Source organism: Dryobates pubescens, chromosome 15 (genome assembly GCF_014839835.1).
Source record: "Dryobates pubescens isolate bDryPub1 chromosome 15, bDryPub1.pri, whole genome shotgun sequence".
Lineage (NCBI taxonomy): Eukaryota > Metazoa > Chordata > Aves > Piciformes > Picidae > Dryobates > Dryobates pubescens.
In genome coordinates, this window is record NC_071626.1 from 15,176,472 (window position 1) to 15,200,655 (window position 24,184).

Consider the following 24,184-nt stretch of genomic DNA (forward strand, 5'->3'; position numbering starts at 1 on the left):
GCCGAGCCGAGCCGCGCTGCGCGGCAACACCGCGCCGCACCGGCCGCCGGCGGGAGGCGGCTCCGGGGCGGGGCGGAGCGCTGAGGGGCAGGGCGAGGGCGGTTCGGGGCGCTCAGGAGTTCATGCTGCTGCCGGTGCCCTCCCCGGCTTGGGGAGAGCGGCCAGTGCAGAGGAAGCTACTGGAGCTGCCCGAGGGTAGCTTGATGGGGAGCTCCTGGCTTCTCCGCGGCCCGGTGCTGGCTCCTGGAGGAGCACGGAAGGACGAGCAGACGACATCAAGCTGAATGGTGCAGTTGACGCGCCTGAGGGATGAAATGCCATCGAAAGGGACCTGAAGAATCTGGAGAAGTGAAACCGTGTGAACCTCATGAGGTTCAATAAGGCCAGGAGCAAGGTGCTGCACCCAGGTCGGGGCAATCTCCAGTATCAATACAGGGTGAGGGATGAAGGGATGGAGAGCAGTCCTGTGGAAAATTATTTGGGATGCTGCTGAACAAAAAGCCAGACATGAGCCAGTAATGTGCACTCGCAGCCCAGAATGCCAACCACATCCTGGGTTCCATCAAAAGGAGCGTGACCAGCAGGTTGAGTGAGGTGATTCTTCTCCCTCCACTCTTGTGAGACCCCACCCTGCGTACAGTACCCAGCTCTGGGGCCCCCAACATAAGAAACACACAGACCTGTTGGAGCAAGTCCAGAGAAGGGCCACAAAGATGTTCAGGGGTTCAGAACAGCTGTTTTGTGAAGATAGGCTGAGAAGGCTGTGGTTGTTTAGCCTGGAGAAAAGAAAGCTCCAGAGAGATCTTGTTGCAGCCTTTCAGTACTCAGAGGCAGCCTATAAGAAAGCTGGGTACAAACTTTACAGAAGGGCTTCTTGTGACAGAACAGGAGATAATGGTTTTACCAAAAAAGAGAGAAGATTTAGACTAGATATAAGGAAGAAGTTTTTCACTATGAAGGTGGTGAAACACTGGCCAAGGTTCCCCAAAGAGGTGGTAGATACCTCATCCTTGAAAGCATTCAGTGTTAGGCTGGATAAGGCTCTGAGCAACACGATCTAGTTAAGAGATGTCCCTGCTCACTGCAGCAGGATTGGACTAGATGAGCTTTATAAGTTTCTTCCAACCCAACCTATTCTATGATTCTATGACTGGAGGCTCCCTAAGACAAGGTACACCACCTCACTGTGCTTCACATTCTCCCAGAGCGCAGAGCCAGCTGCCTGCTTTCTGTCATCCTCAGCCTGTGGCTCCAATGTAGACCAGTTGCCTTTCTGAGCAGGAACACTAAAGGGGAGTTCTGTCAGTTGCATCCTCCTGGGTGAGCCCTTGTGGTTGAGCAGAGCAGCCTCAGAAACAGGAATGGGGCAATCTCCCTCACCCCTAAACTAGTGCAGTGTAAGCTACAAGCCACAAAATGGAAAGAATCAGTGATATTGATCCAGCATACAGTGGTGTGCTATATGTGCTTCAGAAAGATGTTAAACAGTTTTCAGGCAGAATCAGGCTGAGATTGAAAGATGGAGACACAAGCATGACCAAGGCATCCACAGGCAGCCAACTTTTCTGTAATTACCATCCCTTCTGCTCTACCACTAATGCCATTAAGTGTCATTAGGTTCAGCTCAGTTCCCTGGGACTTTCTGATTAATTCGATTACCCAATTAAGCAGACCACAATTAAAGGGAAGATATTGTCATAAAAGCCTTAATTGTCTAACTTTTCTCCTGTCGAGCAGCTCTGAGTGTTCAATACACCATTAAGAATCTCATCATCCAGTTTCCTCAACAGTGGGATTTGGTGTGGGTTTTTTTCCTCTCTTCCTTTTTGGGTAACATTAGCATCCCTTTGCTGTGAGCTTCATTGCAGACAGCTCCAGCACCGAGTGGGCATTTTGTTTCACAAAACCCATGCACAAGTTTACTTTGCAGAGCTATAAACTGCAATAGGTGGTGTTTAGCAGATGGAGTTTTTCATTGAAGGTGACTGATAGAGAAAAAAGAAACCCAACACAAATCCTGCACAATATTTTGTTACTGTATAAAGAAAAGCCAGATTCTGCAAATTCGTGGCCATATGCTTTGCTTTAACCATGTAGACAGTGGCAAGCTTCACTTTGATGAATATTTTTTTGCATGCTAAAGTGACAGCTCATTTCTCTCCTCTACTTCATTCCTACAGTGGTGCTGGTATGAATGTCAGCCCGTCCCCCAGTAATCCAAGCAGGGGAAACATATCCTGAGTTCCTCCATAACCCACACAGGCTCTTTGTAGTGCAGAGCCACTCCTGGTCCCCCGTGCTGTGTGGTCACGCAAGAGTCATCCCAGCATGAGAGAGGGGACACTATGGAGGGAGCAGCCAGTGACTGGGAACTGAGGCTGCCAGTGCTGACTCTGAGATAGACGAAATGTCATCACCCTTGTGGCTTTTGGGAAAAGCCCTTGTGGGGCAAGAGGGCTGTGTACACTGCTTTGGCCAGCAACCTGGGCCTGCAGAGGGCACGCCATTTGTTGGATACACACAACATGCAAATGCTACACTTTGTACTTCATTATTTCACAAAAACTGCAAAGAGCTAGACCAGGACAGAATATTGCCCTTTTAGGAGAAAAAAACCCATCTTTGAAGGAAGGGGGTAGGAAAACTGTTGTCAGATATTTGAGCAGTTCTCCAGTTAACCAAATATGGTGGCTTTCAGTTAGAAGATGCAACTTGGATAAGTTGAGCCTTCTTTACACAACAAGTGCAACTTTTCTCCTCTACCTTGGTTTAAATGGGATTGAAAACTGGTCTGAAGGACTTTCACTGCTGAGTTATTGGTAAAAATATGAGGATGCAAAGCGCTGTTTCTTCAGACAAAATAAAATATTCCTACCCAAGGCTGCAAGTACTGAACATCTGATTAATACAGTCAGATCATAGCAGTGCTGAACTGGTGCTGTCATAACACCTCAGCTGTCTAGATGCTGCAGAGTCAGCTTTTCATAGCAAAAAGCAGACAGCCCTGGCACTTCTAGGCTTTTGGACCTCACTCAAGGTAAGGGGCAGGGAGCTGCAGCAGCTGCATTGCAGAAGGAAGTCTTGCATGGCAGCATCAGGCTCGATGCCTGGAAGAAATGCTACAACATCTGAACCACATGCAGCAGTAAGAACAATACCAAGTTCCTGTCATGTCCTCCTAATACGGCTTTGGTGGCCTGACAAATTGCTAGTCACAGTCAACAGGCAACTTCAAAGGCTGTGTGGCCATACTTTTCCTCCCAAGAGGGCCAAGTGACCTCAGGTTGACAAGCCACTTTATTTTCTGGTGGGAATTCCTCTTGATGTGTGTGTAGGAAAGCACAGTTCTGACAAACCTCCATCCTGGAGCTGCAGATACTTCAATTTCTGCATGTCCTTCTAGCAGCTTTCCTCAGTGTGGTAGCAGGGCTGCTATAACCTTGTTCCCAGTTAAAAACTCACTCTAGTTCCTCTTTGGAACACTCATAAAGGTACAGAAATATCCTTGGTTTTTACAGAGAACAGTGAAGAGGAGACACTGACCTGCTCCCAGTGAGTGACCTTATCTTTGGGAATGCCTTCACTGATGCAGCCAGCTCCACCTTCCTTTCCCCTCAAACCTCAAGATGGGAGCCTATACAAGGACCTGGGTATGGTTCCTAACTCTCTCCTGAAGTCGAGCAGGTTATAAATTAGGCTGCTAACCTCTCCATGCAGGTTGCAATGCTTGTGCAAGACAATACACATCTAAATGCAGGAAGTGAAACTCAGACTTTAAGGAAGGAAGCACGAGGCCCCATTACCCCAAGACTCATCACTTATAGGAGTAAAGCCCACAAAGACTGCACCTCTGATGACATTAACATGGAGCAGATTGCCTGTCAGCAAACATCACCTCCTCATAGGCTTTGAGGAGCTGGAAGAGAAGAGAGTGTGCAGAAACAAGGAGACGATTCAGAGGGAAGCTGGACTCCCTGCAGAGCTGGTTGCAGGCAAAACAAATGTGCATTCACAGCAAAACCCTTTATCCCCCAGCTTTCCGAGGCACAGGCAATAGTGCACAGGTGATGCTAAGCTTCAGATGTTTCCCATCAGCAATAGCCCACGTGTGGGGTGGTTATAAAATGTGCCATGGCAAGAGAGGAGTTGTCTGTAGGCTCTCTGGTAACTGCTTGGGGCACCCTCTGCTCTTACAGGGTATGTACTGTGGGCTCTTTTTCTCTGCTTGAGAAATTTGAGGTAGAAAAGGGTAAGGGGAGAGCTGCTTTGTGTTTGGTTGGGTTTTTTTTTTTCTTTAGGATGTGATTGTTCTGTTTCTGTGTGTGATGAGGGTAATATGTGGAGCACTGGTGGGTGGAGAAGCTGCCTTAAAGGTTTATTAGGTGAGGCAATGGTTTCTGTGTTTTATCTGACTTGAACTAACAAAGTGAAAAGCAAAATCTGTTGCTGTTACATGAACAGTAAGTGAATGTATTTATGTTTGCTAATTACATGCCGTCAGATAATGCCTATGGTCAGTGGTTCTGAGATTGGGATGGGGAGAGTATGAGGTGAGCAGAACTAATGCCTTGGAAAGGATGGTTAATCTGCCTGTGTAAATAATGCTAGCTTCCTCTCTCTCTCCCCTTCTTCCAATAATGCAGGCCAGTATCAGCTCTACCTGGCCTGTTTCATATGGTGAAATGGATGACTGGGACAACAGTGATGAACTCATTCAGCGACTGGATTTTTCTAGTTGTGGTGAAGAGAGTGAGGGTAGAAGTGTGGATGAGGAGGATGCCCAGAGCTCAAGCCCTGCCAGGAGCTGTGAGTTCCGGCCTTGGCAAGGCAGCAGTCCTCTGCCACCAACCCCTCAGGGCAAGCTTAATGAGATTTTCCTGAAGAGTACAAAAGCCTGGATGAGTCCTACCCTGAGTGCTTCCCCAGCTATGAGCAAGAGACCAAGTAATGCTGAGACGCCACTACACATCACCTGGAAAAAGCTGCAGCTGTGTGACACTCCGCACACCCCCAAGGTAATGGCATGTATCAACTTTCTGTGAGCAGGAAAGGTCTGTGGACTCGCTGGGTAGCCTTTAGATCAAGACTGAGTGCTTCTCTGAATTTATGCTTCACTCAGGCCAAGGTTTTGAACAAGCAGGTAAAACCTAGTGGCCTGTTCCCTCTGGGAAGTGGAACTCTAGAATATCCAAAGGTTCCTTTGGGACTTCAGTTTCTGAAATGCTGGGGTTTGCTCTCAAGAACTGTTTTCTGGTCAATTTGTCAGTGGCCAAATAACTTCTGATTCAGAAGTTGAAAGAAATTTGTAACTTGGATGATGTTCTATCTCATTTCCTGACAAACCTGTCCTGACAGAAGTGATGCAACAGTCCATGGTTGGTGGAACTGGGTCTTCCATGTTAATGTAGTGTGGTGCAATTTCTGTGGCTCTGTAGGTGGGAAAGATGAGCAGCTGTTTCCTCTTAAAGACTATGCTTGTGAAATGGCTCTGCAGGCTTCACTCAGGTGAGCAGGGAATAGTCAGAAAGGGCTTAGTGAGGAAAATAGTTTTGTTCTCTTTCCACAAAGTATTAAGAGGACTAAACTGGAGATTCTTCCCCTGAGGAAGGAGCTGAACTCTTTGATTTGCAGGAGAGTAGAGATTTTATTCTGGCATTCCAGCAACAGAAACACTCTTCTGGATTATCTGCCACTTGTTTGTTTTTTCCCCTTCTCAATGCAGAGCCTGTTGTCAAAGGCAACTTCTTCTTCATCCGAGACAAAGGTCCCACCCAAAGGCTTCCGACATCTGAGATTTACTCCTGGTGCTGACTCTGATGACTCTGCCCAAGCTCCTCATGTCAACATTAATCCCTTTACCCCAGAGTCATATCGACAAATGCTCTTCCTTCCTAATGCCAAGGGGAAGACCGGAGGACAGCTGTAAGTGAGCTACACTTAGATAACAGGCTGGAACTAGACTGTTTAAAGGAGATAAGTAATGATGGAGATGTTTAGTACCTGGACTTACTTGCTAACAATGAATCATTTGCTTCTATAGTACTCATGGGTGCAGAGCAAACATTAGCAGGCATATGAGAGTAATAGAAATCTAAATATCTTTTCATTGGTTTGGAAATGTGAGACATCAGCAGGTCACCTCAGTGTTATGGCTGTCTGAAAAGATTGTACTTCTCTTTTTTGCAACCATGGGTAAGGTGGAGCTTGATTGTCATGCACACACCCACAACTTGCGAGAGATTTTGTACACGCTTGCATGTAATGCAGCTTTTAAGATGGATACAGGCTGTTGCTAACCTGTAGAAGTTCTGTGTTAGCCCAGACACAAACTTAGAATAGAACAGAATAAACCAGGTTGGAAGAGACCTTCAAGATCATCACATCCAACCTATCATCCAACACCACCTAATCAACTAAACCATGCAACCAAGCACCCCATCAAGTCTCCTCCTAAACACCTCCAATGATGGTGACTCCACCTCCATGGGCAGCACATTCCAATGGGCAATCACTCTCTGTGTAGAATTTCTTCCTAACATCCAGTCCAAACCTCCCCTGGTGCAGTTTGAGACTGTGTCCTCTTGTTCTGGTGCTGGTTGCCTGGGAGAAAAGACCAGCTCCTGCCTGGCTACAACCTCCCTTCAGGTAGTTTTAGAGAGCAATAAGGTCTCCCCTGAGTGTGCTGCGATGATGTACAGCTTTGTTCGTTGCCAAGCTGTAATAGATACTTAGCTGGGTATTCCCCTTGAAGGCACAGTGGGGCAGATGTGTCCTTCACTGGGAGCTTGCTGTGCAAGGTCATCTCCCACACAGTCTTGCCAGTGATAATGTGTCCAAGAGAGTGATGCCCCTGAAAACTGGTACTCTGTCCTTTGGGTGCTAATAAAGCTGGTACAGAGAAGCTTTCTAAATGGAAACAGAATTCCTAGCCTGGGCCTGAGTCTTTAAGGCTTTAACTAGGAACTCTTTTATTTATTTTAATTAAAGATGGATTTGGCAGAGTGCTAATACAGAAAAGTTTGGAGATTTGCTTTGAAAAGAGTTCATTTTAAGTCTCCGTTGGATTGTTGTACTGAAATGATACATCCAGAGTTTCTTAAACTTCTGTTACAGGAGGAATTCTGATCCAGGAAGCCAGAAGGAGCAGGAGCTTTCTGTAAAGGTGAGTGTCTGAGTATCCATGGGGAGGATAAGATGCTTGCAAATGTTTGGTAAAACTTATTCTGCTGTTGGAGTATATTTCATGGCATTGAGACAGAGGATGAATACCTATCACAGAGTAATTCCAAGATGAATATTTTATTGTTAACATTTGTTTGAGGCAACAAATTCTGAAACTATTCCAATCTCTAAATGAAACTTGTATTCATGCAGCTCTGACAAGTAAACCTAGGACTTGTTGATTTTAGTCAGGAGACTCTTTCTTTCTGGAAAATCTAATTTGGGTTCCTCAGGAGGAACTATATTACTATAGTATTAGTGTAAATATTGACTGTACCTTTGTGGGTTGGAAAAGCAGGTGTATTGCTCTTCCTACAAGTCAATGTTCTGACCATTACTGGATGTGAATGGATTCTCTATTGCAATAATAGATGGACCTGCACTTCAAAACCACAAAGCCTAAGCTGAAAGGCTTTGATGTGGTGAAGCACTCAGGGCAAAGTTTCAGTTGCAGCAGGCACAATGAAAAGCCTCTGAAGAAAATTCTGTGCTATCCTTTAGTAGGAAAATATCCATCTGGGGGTGCTCTGGGGTCCAAGGGAGGACCTTACCACAGCTTATAGCCCCAGGACAGCAAACACCATGGTGCAACAAGCAACCATGTTCTCTTGCTGTTGCCAATGTCTGTGCTTTGATGGCAAACCTTAGTGGCAGAGTGTTGGCCTGGCTGCATCAGGCAGGGTTCAAGGTCTTGTATGCCCCCAGCTGTGCTGGCAGAACTGGGCATTCTGTGTGGGAACCTGTGTTCCACAGCTTTCCTCCTCCATCCCAGCTGTATCTGGAGGAAACTACTCATCCAGATGGCTTCTGGAAAGCAAGCCAAGCCTGAATTAAATATCCACGTTCAGATGAGGTTAAAAAAAAAAAAGCTCAATTTTCCTGAGCAGCTCTTGTAGGGAATTACCTTATCTTGTGCAAGAGGCTGAATTGTTCATTGTCATGGATTTAATTAGTCTTATTGGAAGAGCAATGGCACCCTCTAGCCGAAGAGTCTGGTATTGCAGGAAAACTGCAGCTGCAGAGCCGAACTGCTGCCGGCTGACATCCGGGGCTATCACAGTTCCTGTTGTGCTTAGCCTCAAATAACTCGTGGCTCACAGAAATATTATTCTGCTCGAGTGCTGATTGAGTATGTAATATCGATATAAAATTATGTACTAGGAGGTATCATTATTCCCTGAGCTTTTTAAGGTACTGAAAAATATAGCTGCCATATGAAACCTGTTGTGAAGAGTTGCTGTTTCATAAGAGCCATACTGCTCTGACTGTGAGGACCATCTCTTTACCCTCAACCCTTTAAGGTCATATATCATACATAATAGCAATCACAGCAGTGGTTTCAGTGGAAACCATTGTGCAGCATGAGCCACTGCCCTTGTAAGGGAGGCAGGAGGGGAAAGAAAAATCATCTTGTTCACTTCATGCTCCACTGCCTACCTTTTTATAACTTCTCTTCCCTGCAAGCAGACATCGCTTTACAAGCACTGTCAGCAGCTCCTATTTCCCTAGTGGCCATTACTGTAGCAATAATGATGTTCCAGCTGTTCTGCAGGCTTTTAGTCCTTTGTGGAAAAAGGCTCCTTGTGAGAAATCATCAGGAAGACAAACAGATACACTGAGACCTGCTAACCTGCCCATTAGTCTACAGCTGATGCTTCAAACTTGGTGACAGCCTGAACTTATGCAGAATGTCTTAGCTGCAGGCAACCTCAGATGTTAGAGTAAAGCAGCTCTTATAGAGCTGAGGCCACATCATGCCAATGCACCAACCTTTTCTCCTGAGCTCAAAATCGCGATAGCTCTTCCTTTAAACACAAGTTCAGTACATGAGTGTGGCTAATTGAGGTACTAGACTTCTATCAAGAGTGGGAACAGGTTTTCTCAAGCTTGCAGTAGCAGGGCAAAAGGCAAGTGTTGCTTGCTGTTCATCCCCAACTCCATCAGCCATGGGTTGAGGAGCTGAGCAAGGGTGCAAAAGAGGAGGTGTGATGGTAGTAAACCAAGGAGGCTGAAGCACATACAGTTAACTAGACTACAGTTCCCCTTAGCTACAACTTCCACCTCTGTTGCTAGTAAGTCAGGTGTGAGGTTTTAATTTTTTTGGTTTTTTTAAGGCAAAGCAACCCCCCAGAATAACCTCTTGGTCAAACAAGGTTAAGATGACCTTCCTTAGGTGGTCAAGAAAACCCAACAAACCAACCACAATGTGCCTAAGCAAAATGTAGTATTTCAAGAATAACTGGTAGCACACCTGCATACATGCCTGGGTGAACATCCAGAATGGGAGTGGGAGAAGCATGGGTGCTCTGACAGCAAGTGCTAAATAGCTGTAGAAACAGGACAGATGTTATCTAGGTCTTTCAACTCATACTTGTCTTTGGTTTGTGACCTTGTAGAGATACCATCTGAAAGAGAGCAATATGGTTTCCCGCTACAAGAAGGAGTTCCTGGAACTGGAAAAAATTGGTGTGGGGGAATTTGGCTCTGTCTACAAGTGCATCAAACGCCTTGATGGATGTGTTTATGCCATCAAACGCTCCAAAAGGCCTCTGGCAGGATCCTCAGATGAGTGAGTGTGCTAACTGACAGCTGAAATGATGGACATGTTCTTGGGAGGGTGTGATAAGGAAGGAGGAAGTGTGGATCCAAAGGTATCTGAGGGGTGGCGTAAGCAAGAACTGGCTGCTGTTGCACTCCCAAGTAACAGTTGGGAGTGTGGGGGAAGCTGCTGCTTTAGGACTGTTGGATATAAATGCCTGAGAAAGGGAAGATGCTACATGCCTTGTAAAGTGAGACAACAGCTTACCTGAACTCCTCATGTTCATCTAGACATCCTCTTGAATAACTGTCAGATAAACAATTTGTGATGTCTCTGCCCTGCGGTTTGGCCAGCACTGCTTGAATGTGTACTGAACAGCTAGAATTGTCCTGCATGCTGAAGCAAAATTCTTGAAGCTGCCTTTGCTCCTTTAACAAAAAACTTTCTCAGTAATTTTCTTTCTTTAACTTTGTAAACAACTGCTCATCATGTTTGAGCAAGGACAGATTTTGCTGCAGCAGCTGTGAAAGCCAGTCTGTCTGCCAAAATCCAAGAGAAGATCTAAGCACCTTTGCTTTCCTCCTCTCAAGCTAGGCTGCAAACCAGGGTTCCTCTCATGGTCCCAAGCAGGACCCCAGCACTTTGTCATCTCTGCTTTTTCTGTGCACTCTTCTCTAGGCAGCTGGCACTGCGTGAGGTCTATGCCCACGCTGTCCTCGGACACCACCCCCATGTTGTGCGCTACTACTCGGCATGGGCAGAGGATGACCACATGATCATCCAAAATGAACACTGCAATGGTAAGAGCTGTGACATTGCTCAAGGCTGAGACCTTAGGATGGGTGCAGTTACCTTCTTTTGTACTTACAGATAAGATCCTTTGGCTTATGACAAAGCAAACCACAGTTCCATGAAGAATACAGTGAGGGCCCAATATTTAGACAAATCTCTGAATATTGCCAGTGTGTTACATGTAGCAAACAGCCTTTGATTTGAGAGGCTTTAAAACTGCTCAGCTGTGTTGGCTGCTTAGGAGCTGCATCGGGGACTGCCTAGGTAGAACTTTATATGAGTGACCCAAAAGCAGCTAACTTCAATGCCATATATCTTGGAAACAACTGTTCTCAATAAAGGCATAATGATTTGAAGAGTGGCTACCTGGTTGAGAAGGTGGCACCTTGTATCTTGGTTAGAAGAAAAGGCTCAACAGCTGCAGAGGAATGGTACTAAATAATGATGTAAACAGTACATAGGGTGCTGCAGGCTGGGTGGTGTGGTCTTATTTGAGTTTGCCCTTGGCCATGTCACTGTTTGGAAGAGACTCTTCTGGCTACAGGAGGATCTGAAGGCAAATAAGTAGTTCTCATCTTTTAACTGTTCCTGAGGTCTTGGGGCTTGATGAGTGATGACAGCTATTTGGAGTAGAATAGAATCAACCAGGTTGGAAAAGACCTTTGAGAGTAATGGTGGAAGTAAGTGAAATGTAGTGGTGGTTGCTGCAGCATTGATGCATTTCTTGCATTCTAGTGGATGAACGCCTGAGACTAAAGGAAAAATTAGTGAAAAGCAGGCTGGTGGAGAGAGAGACCATGGTGCTAGCTAGCCCTGAAATGAAGTGCTCTAATGGACACTCACAACTGTGTCAAATGTTTCATTCTTCAATCAAAAACCCCTTAATTTTCTTGCTCACCAAGAGCTTTTTGCCTGCTACCATGGCAAAGATATTTATTTTTCCACTGGTCTTTTGCAACAGCATCACTACCAAGTCAGGTCTTCTGGTGCTGTAGAACTGCAGGTGCTCAGCCATAGGCAAGCAGGAGGCAAGGATGCTTTCAGGCAATGGAGAGGCTGAAGCCAAATGGTGATGTCCAAGTTTGATTACTAAAACACATATTGCCAGTCTGCTTGGGATTTGTGACTAGCAAGCTTGCAGGTTCTCTAGGCAATGGTTTCAACTAAGTGATTTCAAACATGTAACTCCACAAAGTCTTTGTCAGATCTCTGACTGTTTTCACTTAGGTGGGAGTCTCCAAGATGCACTTCTGGAAAATGCAAAGCTTGGTCAGTATTTCCCAGAAGCAAAACTGAAAGAAATATTGCTGCAAGTCTCCATGGGGCTAAAATACATCCACAACTCTGGTCTTGTGCACCTGGATATCAAACCTAGTAAGTATAGTCTTCTCAGTCTTTGTGGGCCCTCCAGGGCACCTGTAATAAGACTTTGATGGAACTTGTTGCAGTGCTTCAGAGAAAGGAGGCTTGTGCCCTAAAATGTGAATGGCTTGTGGTTTGTGTGGCTTGTTTTTTCAATCTTGCCACTAAAGATGCTCCAAAGTGGGGCCTTCTCAGATAGTTGGCAGCATTTTACTTCTGTTCCGTGATCTTCATAATTCTGGCTCATGAGATTCGCTTTCATAGTGGTGGAGCAAGTAGGACTGCTAATGAAGATGAGGACTTCCTTATTTCCTGCTGTCTTATTGCCCAACACTTGACCTTTGTGTGGGAGAAATGGAGTGAGAAGTGAATGTTTATTATACTTACCCTGAGGGATTAAGTTCAGGCAAAAAATAGTAACAAGCTTTCATCTGTGCAGCTGAGGATGGGTAGCTCCAGGGCAATGCTCCCCTCCCCAGCTACATAGTTATGTCTTACAGTGGAGCAACTCTTCCCTGCTAAGACTATGCTTCTAGCTTGGGAGCAGAAAGAGAGGAAAAGCTGATTTCACTAGGGTATTTCATGAACAACATACAGTTGTATTGAGCTGGGCAGAATGCAGGTGGGAAGCATGTGCATAGCTCCTCTGGCTGCAGACCTTAAATAGCCTGACAGGTAGGATTTTTATGAAGTTGTCTGGCTACTGATAGCACCATTGATAAACTTCACTGCCTTGCAGGTAATATCTTCATCTGTCACAAACTGGCAGTCGAGAGCCCTGCTGGGCAGGAAGAGAGTGACAGTGAAGATGAACTCACACCTGGTGTGGTGTATAAAATTGGTAGGTTTCAGTGCACTTTACGACTGCCTTAAGATTAGAGTTGCTCATTACTGCTTGATTTTGTTCTGGCCTGCTGGCTGAGGACACTTGCATATAAAACTGATAGCATCATCCTGAAGGCCTCTGCTACTTGCCATAGCCAGTTCCTCTAAGGAGACAAGTCTTAAACTCATGCTTGTTTTCTAAGCCCAGATTCCTGAGTAGGAGCAAACTTGTTCTCTTATTCAGTATTTCCTGATTGCTCTGTTGCTGCCTATAAAATGCAGGGTTTATTTTTGTTGCTGGAGGAGTTCTACATCAGTTAACTCCATTAGTTGCTTATTCTTTGTTTCAGGTGACCTTGGCCATGTGACATCAATATCAAACCCCCAGGTGGAGGAAGGAGATAGAAGGTTCTTGGCCAACGAGATTTTGCAAGAGGTACAGCTGCTGGCAGGGTGGTGGGAAGAGGTCAACTGTTGTGGAATCATTAGCATATTCCTTGCCTTATCTTCCTGTGTCTGGTCTGGTCGTGAAAACAGCCAAATTAACAGCTTGTTAATGGGTCTTGACATGTAAACATTTAAAATACATACTTAGGATTGCAGCTATTCCACCTGTGAGGAGCAAACCCTTTATCACTTACCCAGCTGAGACTGAACTACTAGATGTGATTACTGAGGAACATATGCCCCCAAACAAGTGCCTTGTACAACAAGAACTGATCAGGTAACATGGAGAAGTGGGTCTTAGCTGACTGCAGTTTTGACACTGGCCAATCGAACAAAAAAGGGTATCGGTATGTAACAAGCAGCTTGGATGTGCTCATGGGCTCTGGTATTCAAGGACTGTATCTTTTTGTGCTGCAAGTGGATTTAGGAACTGAGGTCCACATTTTGCATGCAGTTGGTCATTTGAGTTGGGTATAGTTAGCTTTTTGCCTTTGAAAACTGGAGGTGTGCACTTGTTAGGATCTGCACAGAAAATCCCTAATGTGGAGTGCAAGCTTCTCATTACTGGGTAAAAGCTAGTGTGCTGTTTGACACCAGGTAGGACTGGTAAGTATGTCCTTATCCTAAAGAGGAGAAAACAGCTAACTGGGATGGTGAAGTGTCATATACACTTATTCAGCTGGTTGTTTTATTGAATTGGTATCTCAGCCCACCTTTGTTCAGCATAGCAAGAAATTCTCTTTCTAAAACTGCTTATCTTCTTCACAGGATTATTGCTATTTGCCAAAAGCAGACATCTTTGCCTTGGCACTCACAGTAGCTCTAGCAGCTGGCGCAGAACCACTGCCTCATAACGGGGATATGTGGCATCACATCCGCAAAGGCTATCTCCCACCAATCCCCCAGAAGCTTCCTCATCCCTTTTTTGAACTCCTTGAGGTGAGAAAGCAGCTTTGACAGAATGGAGGCTTTTCCAGTTGGAATGTGACAGAGCTTGTTAAAACCCTGAAATTCTTTGCCTTTTAGCTCATGATCCATCCTGACCCAGTGGAAAGACCTTCTGCCACAGCTCTTACTAAACATCCAGTGCTCTGTCCTTCACGTGGAAAAGCTGCAGAGCTCCAGAAGCAGCTAAATGTGGAGAAGTGCAAGATTGCCATGTTGGAAAGGTAGGGCTGGCCTGGGCACAAAAGGGATAAGACATGGGTGCATCAACTGCTGGCCTTCAATGTAGGGTGGTAGAGCTATGAGAGCCAACATGAAGAAATACCCAGTTGGCTCCTGTGCCTGAAGCTAGGAGACTGAGGGGGCTCTAACAGGGAGTTGTAGTACCCAAGGAGCTGGGGATCAATTCTGGGTTTGAGGAACTGGCTGAACTAGAGCAGTGAACTTGCACACTTACTACAACTGCTGGTGACAGAAAATACTGATACAGGATGCAGCCAGTGGGCAGATGAGGAATTGATGCTGCACTGAGAGAAAGTGGTCCAGGACAGAAGGAAGAAAGTGGTAGCAGGCATCTGCTTTCCCTTTTCTCCATCTTGCTGCTTTTGGAAATGATTTTATGTGGTGCTAGTATGTAAGAACTATGTGACCACCCCTTTTAGTGTACTAGTCAGCTAGGGAATACCTTTCTGTGTGGACAGGAAGGCATATGCCCTGGCTGCATACAAGCATTGGTGGATGGATGGTGACAGAAAAGAAGCATGTGCTTTCATTAGGGTGTTTGTGCTGTACAAGATGGCACTGATCTAAGCAGCAGCAGTCAAAATGACTGCAACAATGGGAGAAAAACCAAGCTAGGGACTCTAGATGCTAGTGCCAGTGTGTCTGACCTGATACAGAGTTTTCTTTGGTGTGGCTTCAAAGCTGTTCTGTTCTGAAGGAGAAACTCTGGAGTTACTCACAGGAATCTGTCACCCTCTCGGGTGAAAAGTTGCTGCTCTCCAGCAGTGCTGGAGTACTGCAGCAACCCTGCTGTGCAGGATTGGTCGTAGCTTTTTTTTCTGTAGCTAATGGGGATTCATGCATGACATGGTTTTCTTCCTCTCCTCTTCCTCCCATCTTCCCCATGCAGGGAACTTAAAGCAGCTCGCCTTGCCCAGACTCTCATGAAGGACCAGCCCTTAGGAAGTGCCAAGTTGCAAGACTTTGAAACTTCTAAGCAGAACAGCAAGCGTCTGGTGGGAGGGAAGAGTTGTCGCTCATTTAGCTTCACTTTGGGTTACTGAACTTTTTTGTGTTGTCCTAAAATGCTCTGGCTGCTGAATGGCCCTGTGAAAGCAGAGGGTCCCCACAGACCAATGCCCCGTATTAGCTCCCCCTGTTGTGTTTTTTTGGTTCCCTTGTTACTTATGAGATGTTGGCTGAGGCAAAAACGATTGTCTTGTAAATGTCAGATTGTGGGAATTAAGATTATTGTCCTCAGTTTTACCTGTTTAATTCCTTGTGTAACTGGTCTTGTCCTAAATTAGGAATGGTTTTGCCATGCAAGGGAAAGGATGGTGACTCTCTTACTTGTTTCCCTCTCTGTTTAGTTGGGCCTATTATTGATGTTTTTGTGGGTTTTAAAATTCTAGGCACCTGCATATCTTGAGAGGGGAGATTGATGCCATCTGCATACAGACTACAGCTGATCCTCAAAGTGAGGTGGTGAGGATCATGGTAGACTGTTCTAACTAAACTTCAGGAGAGAGAGACATACTAGTCTTGGATTCAGGATGCAATGGAGGGGCATTTCATTGAGGGGTACAAAGAGTAAAAGGGGGCTTTACTGGTGCAAGCTGAAGGAAAGCTTCCCCCCCTCAACTTTCTGGAACAAGCACAGTATCATGTGACTGGTTAAGCTGTTGTAGACTAGTCTGATGCCCGGCTTATTTAATGTCAATCGGCAAGGACTTTGCTTTAAGTGGGGGGAGTGACCGTGGTGTGCTGGTAGGTGGCTGCATTACTCATGTCCCTCAGTTTCCCATGTGGTGCAACTGTCTGCCTGCAAACGGCAGCCTTTCAGGAAAGCCTCTTCAGGCCTCCCGAGTTTCCTTGGAGTTGCCCATGTGTTTAATGTTTGCTACACCTCACCCCCGGCTTACTGCAGTGGAGTCCTTGTCGGCTGTATGTCTGGCATGTGAATTGTACTGTTACTAGGGAGAGCCTTACCTCGGGAACTCGGTTGTTTTACCCAAGTTTGTTCTCAAGTGTGGGCCAGTGTTGGCTTTTAAACTGATAGATTTATCCTTTAAGAAGCGAAACGTGCAAATAAAGATTTTAATCTTTTTACCTACGACGGAGTGATTGGTATTTTTTCTTTCACCTTTGGTATCCCCTCTATGGCGAGGGAAGGAGGCTCAAATCACCCATGACCGTGGGTGGCTGGGGACTGGGGCCGGTCCCTGCCGGCGGCGGGAGACCTCTGCTGCCCCGCAGGAGGACCCTCCGCGGCCGCCCCTTCCCGCGCGCGGCAAGACCTCGGCCCCCCCGCGGCGCGCTCTCCGCAGCGGGCCCACCCAGCCTGTGCCGGCGACGGGGTCGCGTTTCCACCCGGACTCTTTTTGGACAAGGCTTTGCGCTCCCTTTCCGTTTCCGGCTGTGTGCTGGTCCTGCGGCGGGAGAGGTGCAGGGGACGGAGGGGGCGGGCGGCGAGGGCAGGGGCATTTGCAGTGGGACGGGGCTGCCCCTGGTGCTTCATTAGCCGTGCTTTTCCCTCCGCAGGAGCGACGGCAGCATGCTGCGGCGACCGGCGTGGCAGGTAGGGCCGGGCGGAGGTGGGGTGGTGGGTTGGGGGCCTTTGAGCGAGCGACGCTCGGGACTGGCTCCCTTCAGGCCGTGGGGCCGGGCTGCGGCCCCCGGGGGAGTTCGGATCTGACCTTGGTGGCCGCAGCGCGGCGCCGCCTGGTGAGAGCCGCTCGCGGGCCGCGGCGGAAAGCGAGGGGAGGAGAAGCAGCTCCTGCCCCTTCTCAGCCCGCCGTGGGGCTCGTGATTTCCTCGTCACGGAAACGCGTTTTCAGTGCCGCCCCTTCGTTGCAGCATGGTAACGTGTGAGGACAGCGGAGGGGCCCGGAGCCGCGCCTCCAGCCAGGGAAGTCGCTCGCCTCCGCAGAGCGGGCTACGAGGGCTGAAGGAGTGCTCTGCAGCCGGGCCGGGCGTTCGCAGAGCCCCGGCTCGGCCCTGCGAGCCGCCTGCCTACGAGGACCGGCCGTTGCTGCTGGTGCTTTTACCGTAGCACTGAATATGCCCTTAATAAATAAATGTGAATCGTCCCATGGGCCTGTCAGTTCACAGGTGTTCTGTCATTTCTCAAAGTACGAGGAGAGAAGTTCTCTGTGTACTCCACAGGAATACAAATGCTGGACTTGAGTTACTCAACTATTAGAAGAGATGCATTAAAAGATCCTGCTTGTGCATGGGATGACTCTTCTGTGATTTGTGTACACATCAATGAGCCATACCAAAGAACTTCTGTCTTGCAAGTTGCATTTCCCCTGGTACAGCTCCTCTGTTCAACACAGGACTGTTAATCTTGCTTTCCTTTAAGTTGTGGGGGTTTTTTTTAAGCACTTGTTAAAGAGATGAACTTTTCTGCAGTTCTTGTTCACGAGCCTCTTACAGGGGCATTCTGGGCTTTTTTCCTCTCTTTTATTTTCTCTTTTTTCCAGGGTGTTATTTGCCAACAAGTAATTTCTTTTGCTACAGTTTAACCCAAGGAAGAACTACTGAGGTTTTTGTGGTCTTGATTTACTGTTTGCTTGGGAGTGAGGGGTTATCAGCATCATACTACTATGGCAATGGGTAGATGTACATTTTAGATGCATCTTGTTAGTCTCTGAAGTGAAACAGGAAGTTGTTGAAACCATCAAAACTCTTTTTTTTTTTCCAAAAACTGAAGTTAAGCTAATTAAACAACCCTTCCCTGTCCCCTGATGTGTTACAGAAAAATAGCAGTTGCTGTGTGTCCCCAAAACAATTGCTGCAGGTGTATTATCAGGCCATGATTTTTCTTAGGCGGTGTTTTTAACACCAGTTTAACTAGATACTCTTGGAATAATCCTGTTGGCTTTTTAGCTTAATGGATTTCTTCCCTCAGTTGCCACGTAAATCTCTGGAAAAGAATGTGCTTGCAAAACCTCTAAGTGTTCAGAAAACAAGGTTTAAAAGCCTGTGAATACTGTTTGTACCTTGTGTCTTGGAAACTAATGTGTGTCTGTTCCTTCAGGTGCTTCGTCAGTTTGTAAGGCATGATTCTGATACAGTTGGCTCATTGGTGCTTGAAAGATGTAAGTAGCTCCTGAGGTGAAACTTAGCCCTTGCTTTGAGTTTTAGTGTGTTTTAGAATGGCTGCAATATGTCATGAGAGAAATAGAATGGTAGCTCATGTTGTTTCAAACAGACTCTAGAGTAGCTTCTTATCTAGTCTTTGTCAAGTCTAGCTGCCTTTAAGGAGGGAAAGAGAAAAGCTCTGGTATGGACTACAGCTGTAAAAGGCAGGTGGTTGTGCTTTATCAATGGCAGTGCATCAGACATGCTGTTGTCACCATTGCTAATACTTGCTTTCAGGTGTCTCACATATTTGTTCCTCACACTCACATGTGCCTGGGGGACTTGTTTGGCTGCTATTGCCCCAGCTTGATTTGCTCCAGGTGTGCACTTCAGACTTCACCATTAAGTACACATGCTTCTTGTGCAAGAGTGATGCTTTCCTGATCTCCAGTTTTTCATGGAAAAGGAGAAGCAATTACTTGTGTCCAGCTAGTCCTGGTATCTGTGTAAAAGCTAGTAACCATCCAATTCAGAGGATGAGGTGTGATAATGCAGCTTTATTGTTTTAAAGACATTGCTTTAAGGACAAAACAATGTAATGCCATGGTTTTTAACATAATGAGAAAGTGCAAGTTGAGGCAAGTAGATGAAAACTAGTTTCAAGTGGTATATGCATGCATCTGTGAAAAATGCTAAAGTAAGAGAATAAAGAACCTTTAGCTTTCTAGATGAGTTTACTTAGCAGTGAATATGATATTACAGGCACAGTCAGCCAGCTGCAGGACCTAAAGCTAAAAGTCACAAGAACTTGAGAAATGTAGGAAGTCATTATTCCAGCCCTTTGCAAAAGCTGCCAGGTTATGACTTGCTGTGAGGCATCATAATTCATCTATATGTGTTTGCTTTCTGGTGTTTCAGCCATGAATCGTGTTCAGTTACTTGGTCGGGTTGGGCAGGACCCTATCATGAGGCAAGTGGATGGAAAGAATCCTGTTACCATATTTTCTCTTGCAACCAATGAGATGTGGCGAACAGGGGAAAGTGAGGTAAACCAGGGAGGTGAGTCTGCAATGAGCAGCATGCTTCTGCTGTGGTCTGAGCTCTTGTGTGCATGTTTGTAGCACCCTGCTGTGTCTTCAGGCTGCCATGTAAATCTGTTGGGTTCAGGGGAGCTCCTTTTGAGGTCAGCAGAGATACTGGTGCACTTGTGTGACTTAACTGATCCCCAGCAGTGTGTACTGAGTAGAGATCTTCATGTCAGCCTTCCTCTGGAGAAGGAGTGTTGAGTTGGCAGTTCTTACTGTTGGGGTTGCCAGAGGTGTATAGCAGGCTCCATATTCTTATTTGTGATTTAAGAAGGCAGGGGTTGGGTGGGATAGAAAAGATACACCATCAGTCTGCAGTTGCAGATGTTTTTTCTCTCTAATTTTTGTTCTATGCAGAGTATGTGAGGCAAAAAGGCTTCTAGTATGAGCACTGGCTTCCAGGAAAAGTGATCTCAGGGTTTGAACTGTACTGATACTTTAATTTGGATGCAGATGAGTAGAACGTTGAGTTCTAATGTGGAGTGGGAGATGAGCGCTACTAGAAGTCCATTTTCAGACCACTTCTCATAATTCAAGAACACCAGCATGTTGAAACTAATGTTTAAGGTTTGCCTCAGACAGCAGATTTGGCTTCTATCATTGTTATTTTCATGTACTATAGGTGATATCAGTCAGAAGACGACATGGCACAGGATCTCTGTCTTCAGGCCGGGCCTCAGGGATGTTACGTATCAGTATGTGAAGAAGGGGTAAGTGAATAACACGCGTGGCTGTGGATTTAATGCCTTACAAGCTGGTTGGTGTAATAGATATGGTGCTGAGGAGCTATGCTAAAACAGGAGTGCTGGGAAATAAGCCATCAGATCTGCTACAAACAGCTGATGCAAAAGACTGTACTCAGAATCAGGTATGGAGGAGAAAGCAGTAGTACAGGTCTCTGACCAGAACCAACTTCCTGTCTTGTTTGTCTTTCAGTTCTCGAATCTACGTTGAAGGGAAGATAGACTACGGTGAATACACAGATAAAAACAACGTGAGGCGGCAGGCCACAACCATTATAGCAGGTAAGGAGCGGCACACCGAGGCCTCTCTTGTGCTTCTAAAATGGAGAGGGGTTGGAAGACTTTTGGTTTGTCTTCATTCTCAATACCCATACTTGATGATTTTGAGAGAATCAGTAGGCTGGCCACTAGATGTCCTGCTTGTGAAGACACAGATGAGAGCATGTAATTGCAAACCGTTGCATCATTTGCTCACAAATCATTTGGTGCAGGAGGTTGAGACTCTGTTCCCTTGGTGTTGTCAGGGAATTTTTGCTTCCTGTTACAGACTAGAGGCTTCACCAACTTTAAGGATCTCTGTGAAGGATGCCTTATGTTGGGATAGCTTGATGGAGAATTTAGAAGGACCTGATTGGTAACCAGTAGTGATAAGAGCAGCACAGAATGGATAGGGAATAACTTAGCCCTTGGGTAGATGCAAAGAAGAGAACTGGGAAACTCAGCTTTTCACTTGAGCTTAAAGTACCCCGAGCATTCTGTATCTTTACTGTAAGTAGAGCCACTATCTTGTGGCTTTTGGGGAAGGGCTAGACCAGTTGGGTAGTAGAGGGAGGAAGCATATCTTAAAAGTAGCCAGAGAGGGAAAACAAAACCAGCCAACAAAACCCCACAACCCCCCCAAATAAACAAAACCCACAAACCCAACAACAAAAAAGGCAAAAACCCTTCCCAAACCAGCCAACAAAAACACAACCACCAAACAAAAAAACAGAAGCAGAAAAACAAACCAGAGCAAAACACCAACCACAAAAAACAAATTAGAAAAAGCCAATGAACAACCAAACCCAAAACAAAAGAACAAGCCAGCCACAGTTCTGGATGTTGCTGCTGTCCTGCCTCTTTAAGACAATAGTAATCCAGCTGTCACACTAACAGTTCAGCCTGCAGTACTGTTTATAAATAGCTGGAGGGGGGAAGCAAGACTTCAAAATTAGTATTAATCCTGAAGGTTTCCATTGTGCTCAGTGTCCCCATACTCAATTAGTGAGACTTGATGAGGTAGGAGCTTTGTATAGTCCTCCAGGCTGATGACGTGGTGGTGTATGCTAAGAATGACAAAAGGAAAAATCATCTCTAGCTGATACAGATCACAGCAAAGAATGAAACCATCCTTTTAAAATGTTTCAGGTGTCTGGCTGCTCAGCAACTCTTCATCAGGTTTAGCAGACTTGTTACACTGTGTATATGGCTGCTTTGAATTGGCAGCTTTCAGGGAACACAGGCCCAGAACCCTCTATCAGGCACCTTATTTTATGAACAGTTCTGCTCTGAAATACATATCTTTGCAGCTTCTTTTAACACCAGTGGGCTGTCTTTGTGGGTGCACAGGCTTGCAGCAGGGAAAAACAATCTAAATTTTCATTATTTCTTTGCAGATAATGTAATTTTTCTGAGTGATGGTGGTGTGAAAGAAAAGGTGTGAGGTCATTAGTGCTTGGATCCAGGCCATTTCATTCCTTTTGTTTTACAGTGCTTCATAATTCTGTGATCATGTATATTGCTGTAGCTTCTTCAAAGACCAAATAAAACGTTTGGTACCTATAGGGTATCTGTGTGTTTTGTTTTCTTAGTGCTTAGGGCATCATTATTACATGGATTGACACGATGGCTATGACACTTCTCGTCTCAGTACCTTGTCAGTGTGATGCCTATCGTTTGCCATCAGGAGGAGCTGGAGGAATTACTGCCTTGGCTTTCCTTCTGAGAGGCCTGCGATTGTGTGTGGAAAAACATTCCTGCTCCAGGCTTTTCACTGGATGTGGGAGTGGTGTGTTTTGCTGTACCATTGTTTTATTGTCAGATTGAGAATTACTAGTGTGGTTAGTAAAAGAATGCACAAGCGAAAGGTGTACCTTTGTTACGTGGAGAAGTGGTTAATTACTCACTAATGCGGTGTGAAGAGGGAAAGAAAATGTTAGAGGTGAGAATTTCCTGCATTCCAGGCTTGTGGGGTTCTGTATCTTCACTCTCTGAGCCCAGCAGGGAGCATCCTTAGCTTCTGCTCTTCTTCCCCTTACTGAATTATAATCTTGCTTATAATTCTCTATGACTACTCAGTGCTACCAAAAACTCCAGTTATTTCAGTGTTCACTTCTGATCGAGGTTAATGCTTTAACTAGTAGCCTAGCTCCTGGTCCTGGCTTAACAAGGTGTTAGATGGGCTAGAGATGCCTAGCTACTTAAATGGGTTGTCATCCACAGGAGGTTGTGATACATTCTTGAATAGGGAGTTCTGACTTTAATTCCTTTTACTACTTGTTCTATCTGAGCCTGTTGTAGTGTTGGAGAACTTTTAGGCTGGTGCACTTCCATAGTAGTGATTCAGTTTCCATTTTGGTCAACACACACTTCTCAGCTGGAAACTGGGGTTTGTCTTAAGGGTTGTTTGTTTTGTGTTTTTTATATCAAGAAGGCTTGTACTTAATGTCCTAAGCCTTTGTTCTTTCAGCAGATACCTCCTTTTTTGTGCTCTGCTGTGGTGGTCAAGTCCAACAGTTTATGGCAGTGTCTGCTTTGGAGCTTGGGAACTGGCTTCCTACTGCAAATTCAGAGCAGAAGTGGCAATGATGATTCACTTCACTGTTGCATGTGGAGTGGCTGGAACTCCATCTGGCAGTTGCTGAAGGACTTAGGCTAATCTCTGCCCCAGGCTCAGGATGGAGACAGAGCTAAGCTAGCACAAGGTGTAGGATTAGGTGCCAAGAGAAGAAAAATATTTGCTCAAGAACTCCAGCTTTACTTGCTTTTCCGGTTGTTCTATTTAAGGTTGCTAGTACACTTTAAAAGGTTGACCTGCTACAAAGGCAGCACAGACCAACCTTGAGAACACACTGGGAAGTGGTGCAGTACCTTGAGTCTTCATCACAATATTGCCTTGGGGTAGATTTTCACACATTGTTCTACCTTGGCAATAGACATAGTTACAGCAAACATGACCAGTGGCAAAGGTAGGCTGTGTGTTCGCTGCTTTGCTTTGCATGTCTGCTTTGCTGCCATGGGGTGAAGTTAATCTATAACCAAGTCATTGTGGTTCTGAGAAAACCAGGTGTGAAATGAGCATTCCTAGAGCTGGGTTGGGGGTTTTGTATGACTAGGTGGTACTTCTGTGAGAAAACTGAGTAAAACACAGGGATACTTGTTTATAACTGAAAAATGAGTGTTTTTCCATGTTGTCTCTTGGTAAATGGCATTCAGCTTTTGCTTCTTCATGTTAGCCTCTTGTGTAAACTGGATTAGGCAAACCCTGATTGCTTGCATCAACCCAGGACATCTAGAAGTGTTTGACCTGAACAAGGAATTTATTTTAGGAATTTATGGAGACAGATGGGAAAAGATAGAGATGATTTCTTTTTGAAATGACAGAGCCTTTTAACCAAGAATTTAGATCACTTCTTAAGAGCCCTGAGACAGCTCTTCTGGTTGGCAATGCAGCTCAGTGCCACTCAGTTATTTCTGTGAGTTTAGTGTAAGCTGTAGGAAACCCTTTTCTCGTGTTTGTTGCTGTGACTAGTGCTCTGGTTTGAGGAAGGCATCATTGGCATTGTGCCTGTGTCACCCAGCAAGTAATGTTTCAACTTTAAGTGAGGTGTGACTTGTATTTGGGAACACAGACAGAATTTTCCCTAACCCTGTGGGAT

The 24,184-nt window shown here is 45.7% G+C and overlaps 1 protein-coding gene across 2 annotated transcripts; it reads left to right on the top strand.

Annotated features, from left to right (window-relative positions):
• The first annotated feature begins 4,682 nt into the window (after positions 1-4,682).
• Positions 4,683-22,575, top strand: LOC104302514 (single-stranded DNA-binding protein, mitochondrial). Of its 2 annotated transcripts, XM_054168084.1 has the most exons (16): positions 4,683-5,015; positions 5,723-5,922; positions 7,114-7,162; positions 9,618-9,790; positions 10,439-10,560; positions 11,780-11,926; positions 12,654-12,755; positions 13,090-13,175; positions 13,955-14,125; positions 14,213-14,355; positions 16,895-16,931; positions 18,396-18,456; positions 19,358-19,498; positions 20,147-20,234; positions 20,461-20,549; positions 21,923-22,575. In XM_054168084.1, the coding sequence occupies exons 1-16, from the start codon at positions 4,683-4,685 to the stop codon at positions 21,967-21,969; spliced, it is 1,989 nt and encodes a 662-aa protein (XP_054024059.1). In that variant the 3' UTR covers positions 21,970-22,575. The 2 variants fall into 2 exon arrangements, with proteins under 2 accessions (XP_054024059.1, XP_054024060.1); XM_054168085.1 differs by lacking the exons at positions 4,683-5,015; positions 5,723-5,922; positions 7,114-7,162; ... (5 more) ...; positions 13,955-14,125; positions 14,213-14,355 and adding an exon at positions 16,737-16,796 and having other exon boundaries at positions 21,923-22,557.
• The last annotated feature ends 1,609 nt before the right edge of the window (positions 22,576-24,184 follow it).

Coding starts and splice junctions, on each gene's coding strand:
- LOC104302514 (XM_054168084.1), top strand. CDS start 4,683: ATGGATGACTGGGACAACAGTGATGAACTCATTCAGCGACTGGATTTT. Junction 12,756..13,089: donor TGGTGTGGTGTATAAAATTG/GTAGGTTTCAGT, acceptor TCTTTGTTTCAG/GTGACCTTGGCCATGTGACA. Junction 14,126..14,212: donor CCTTTTTTGAACTCCTTGAG/GTGAGAAAGCAG, acceptor TTTGCCTTTTAG/CTCATGATCCATCCTGACCC.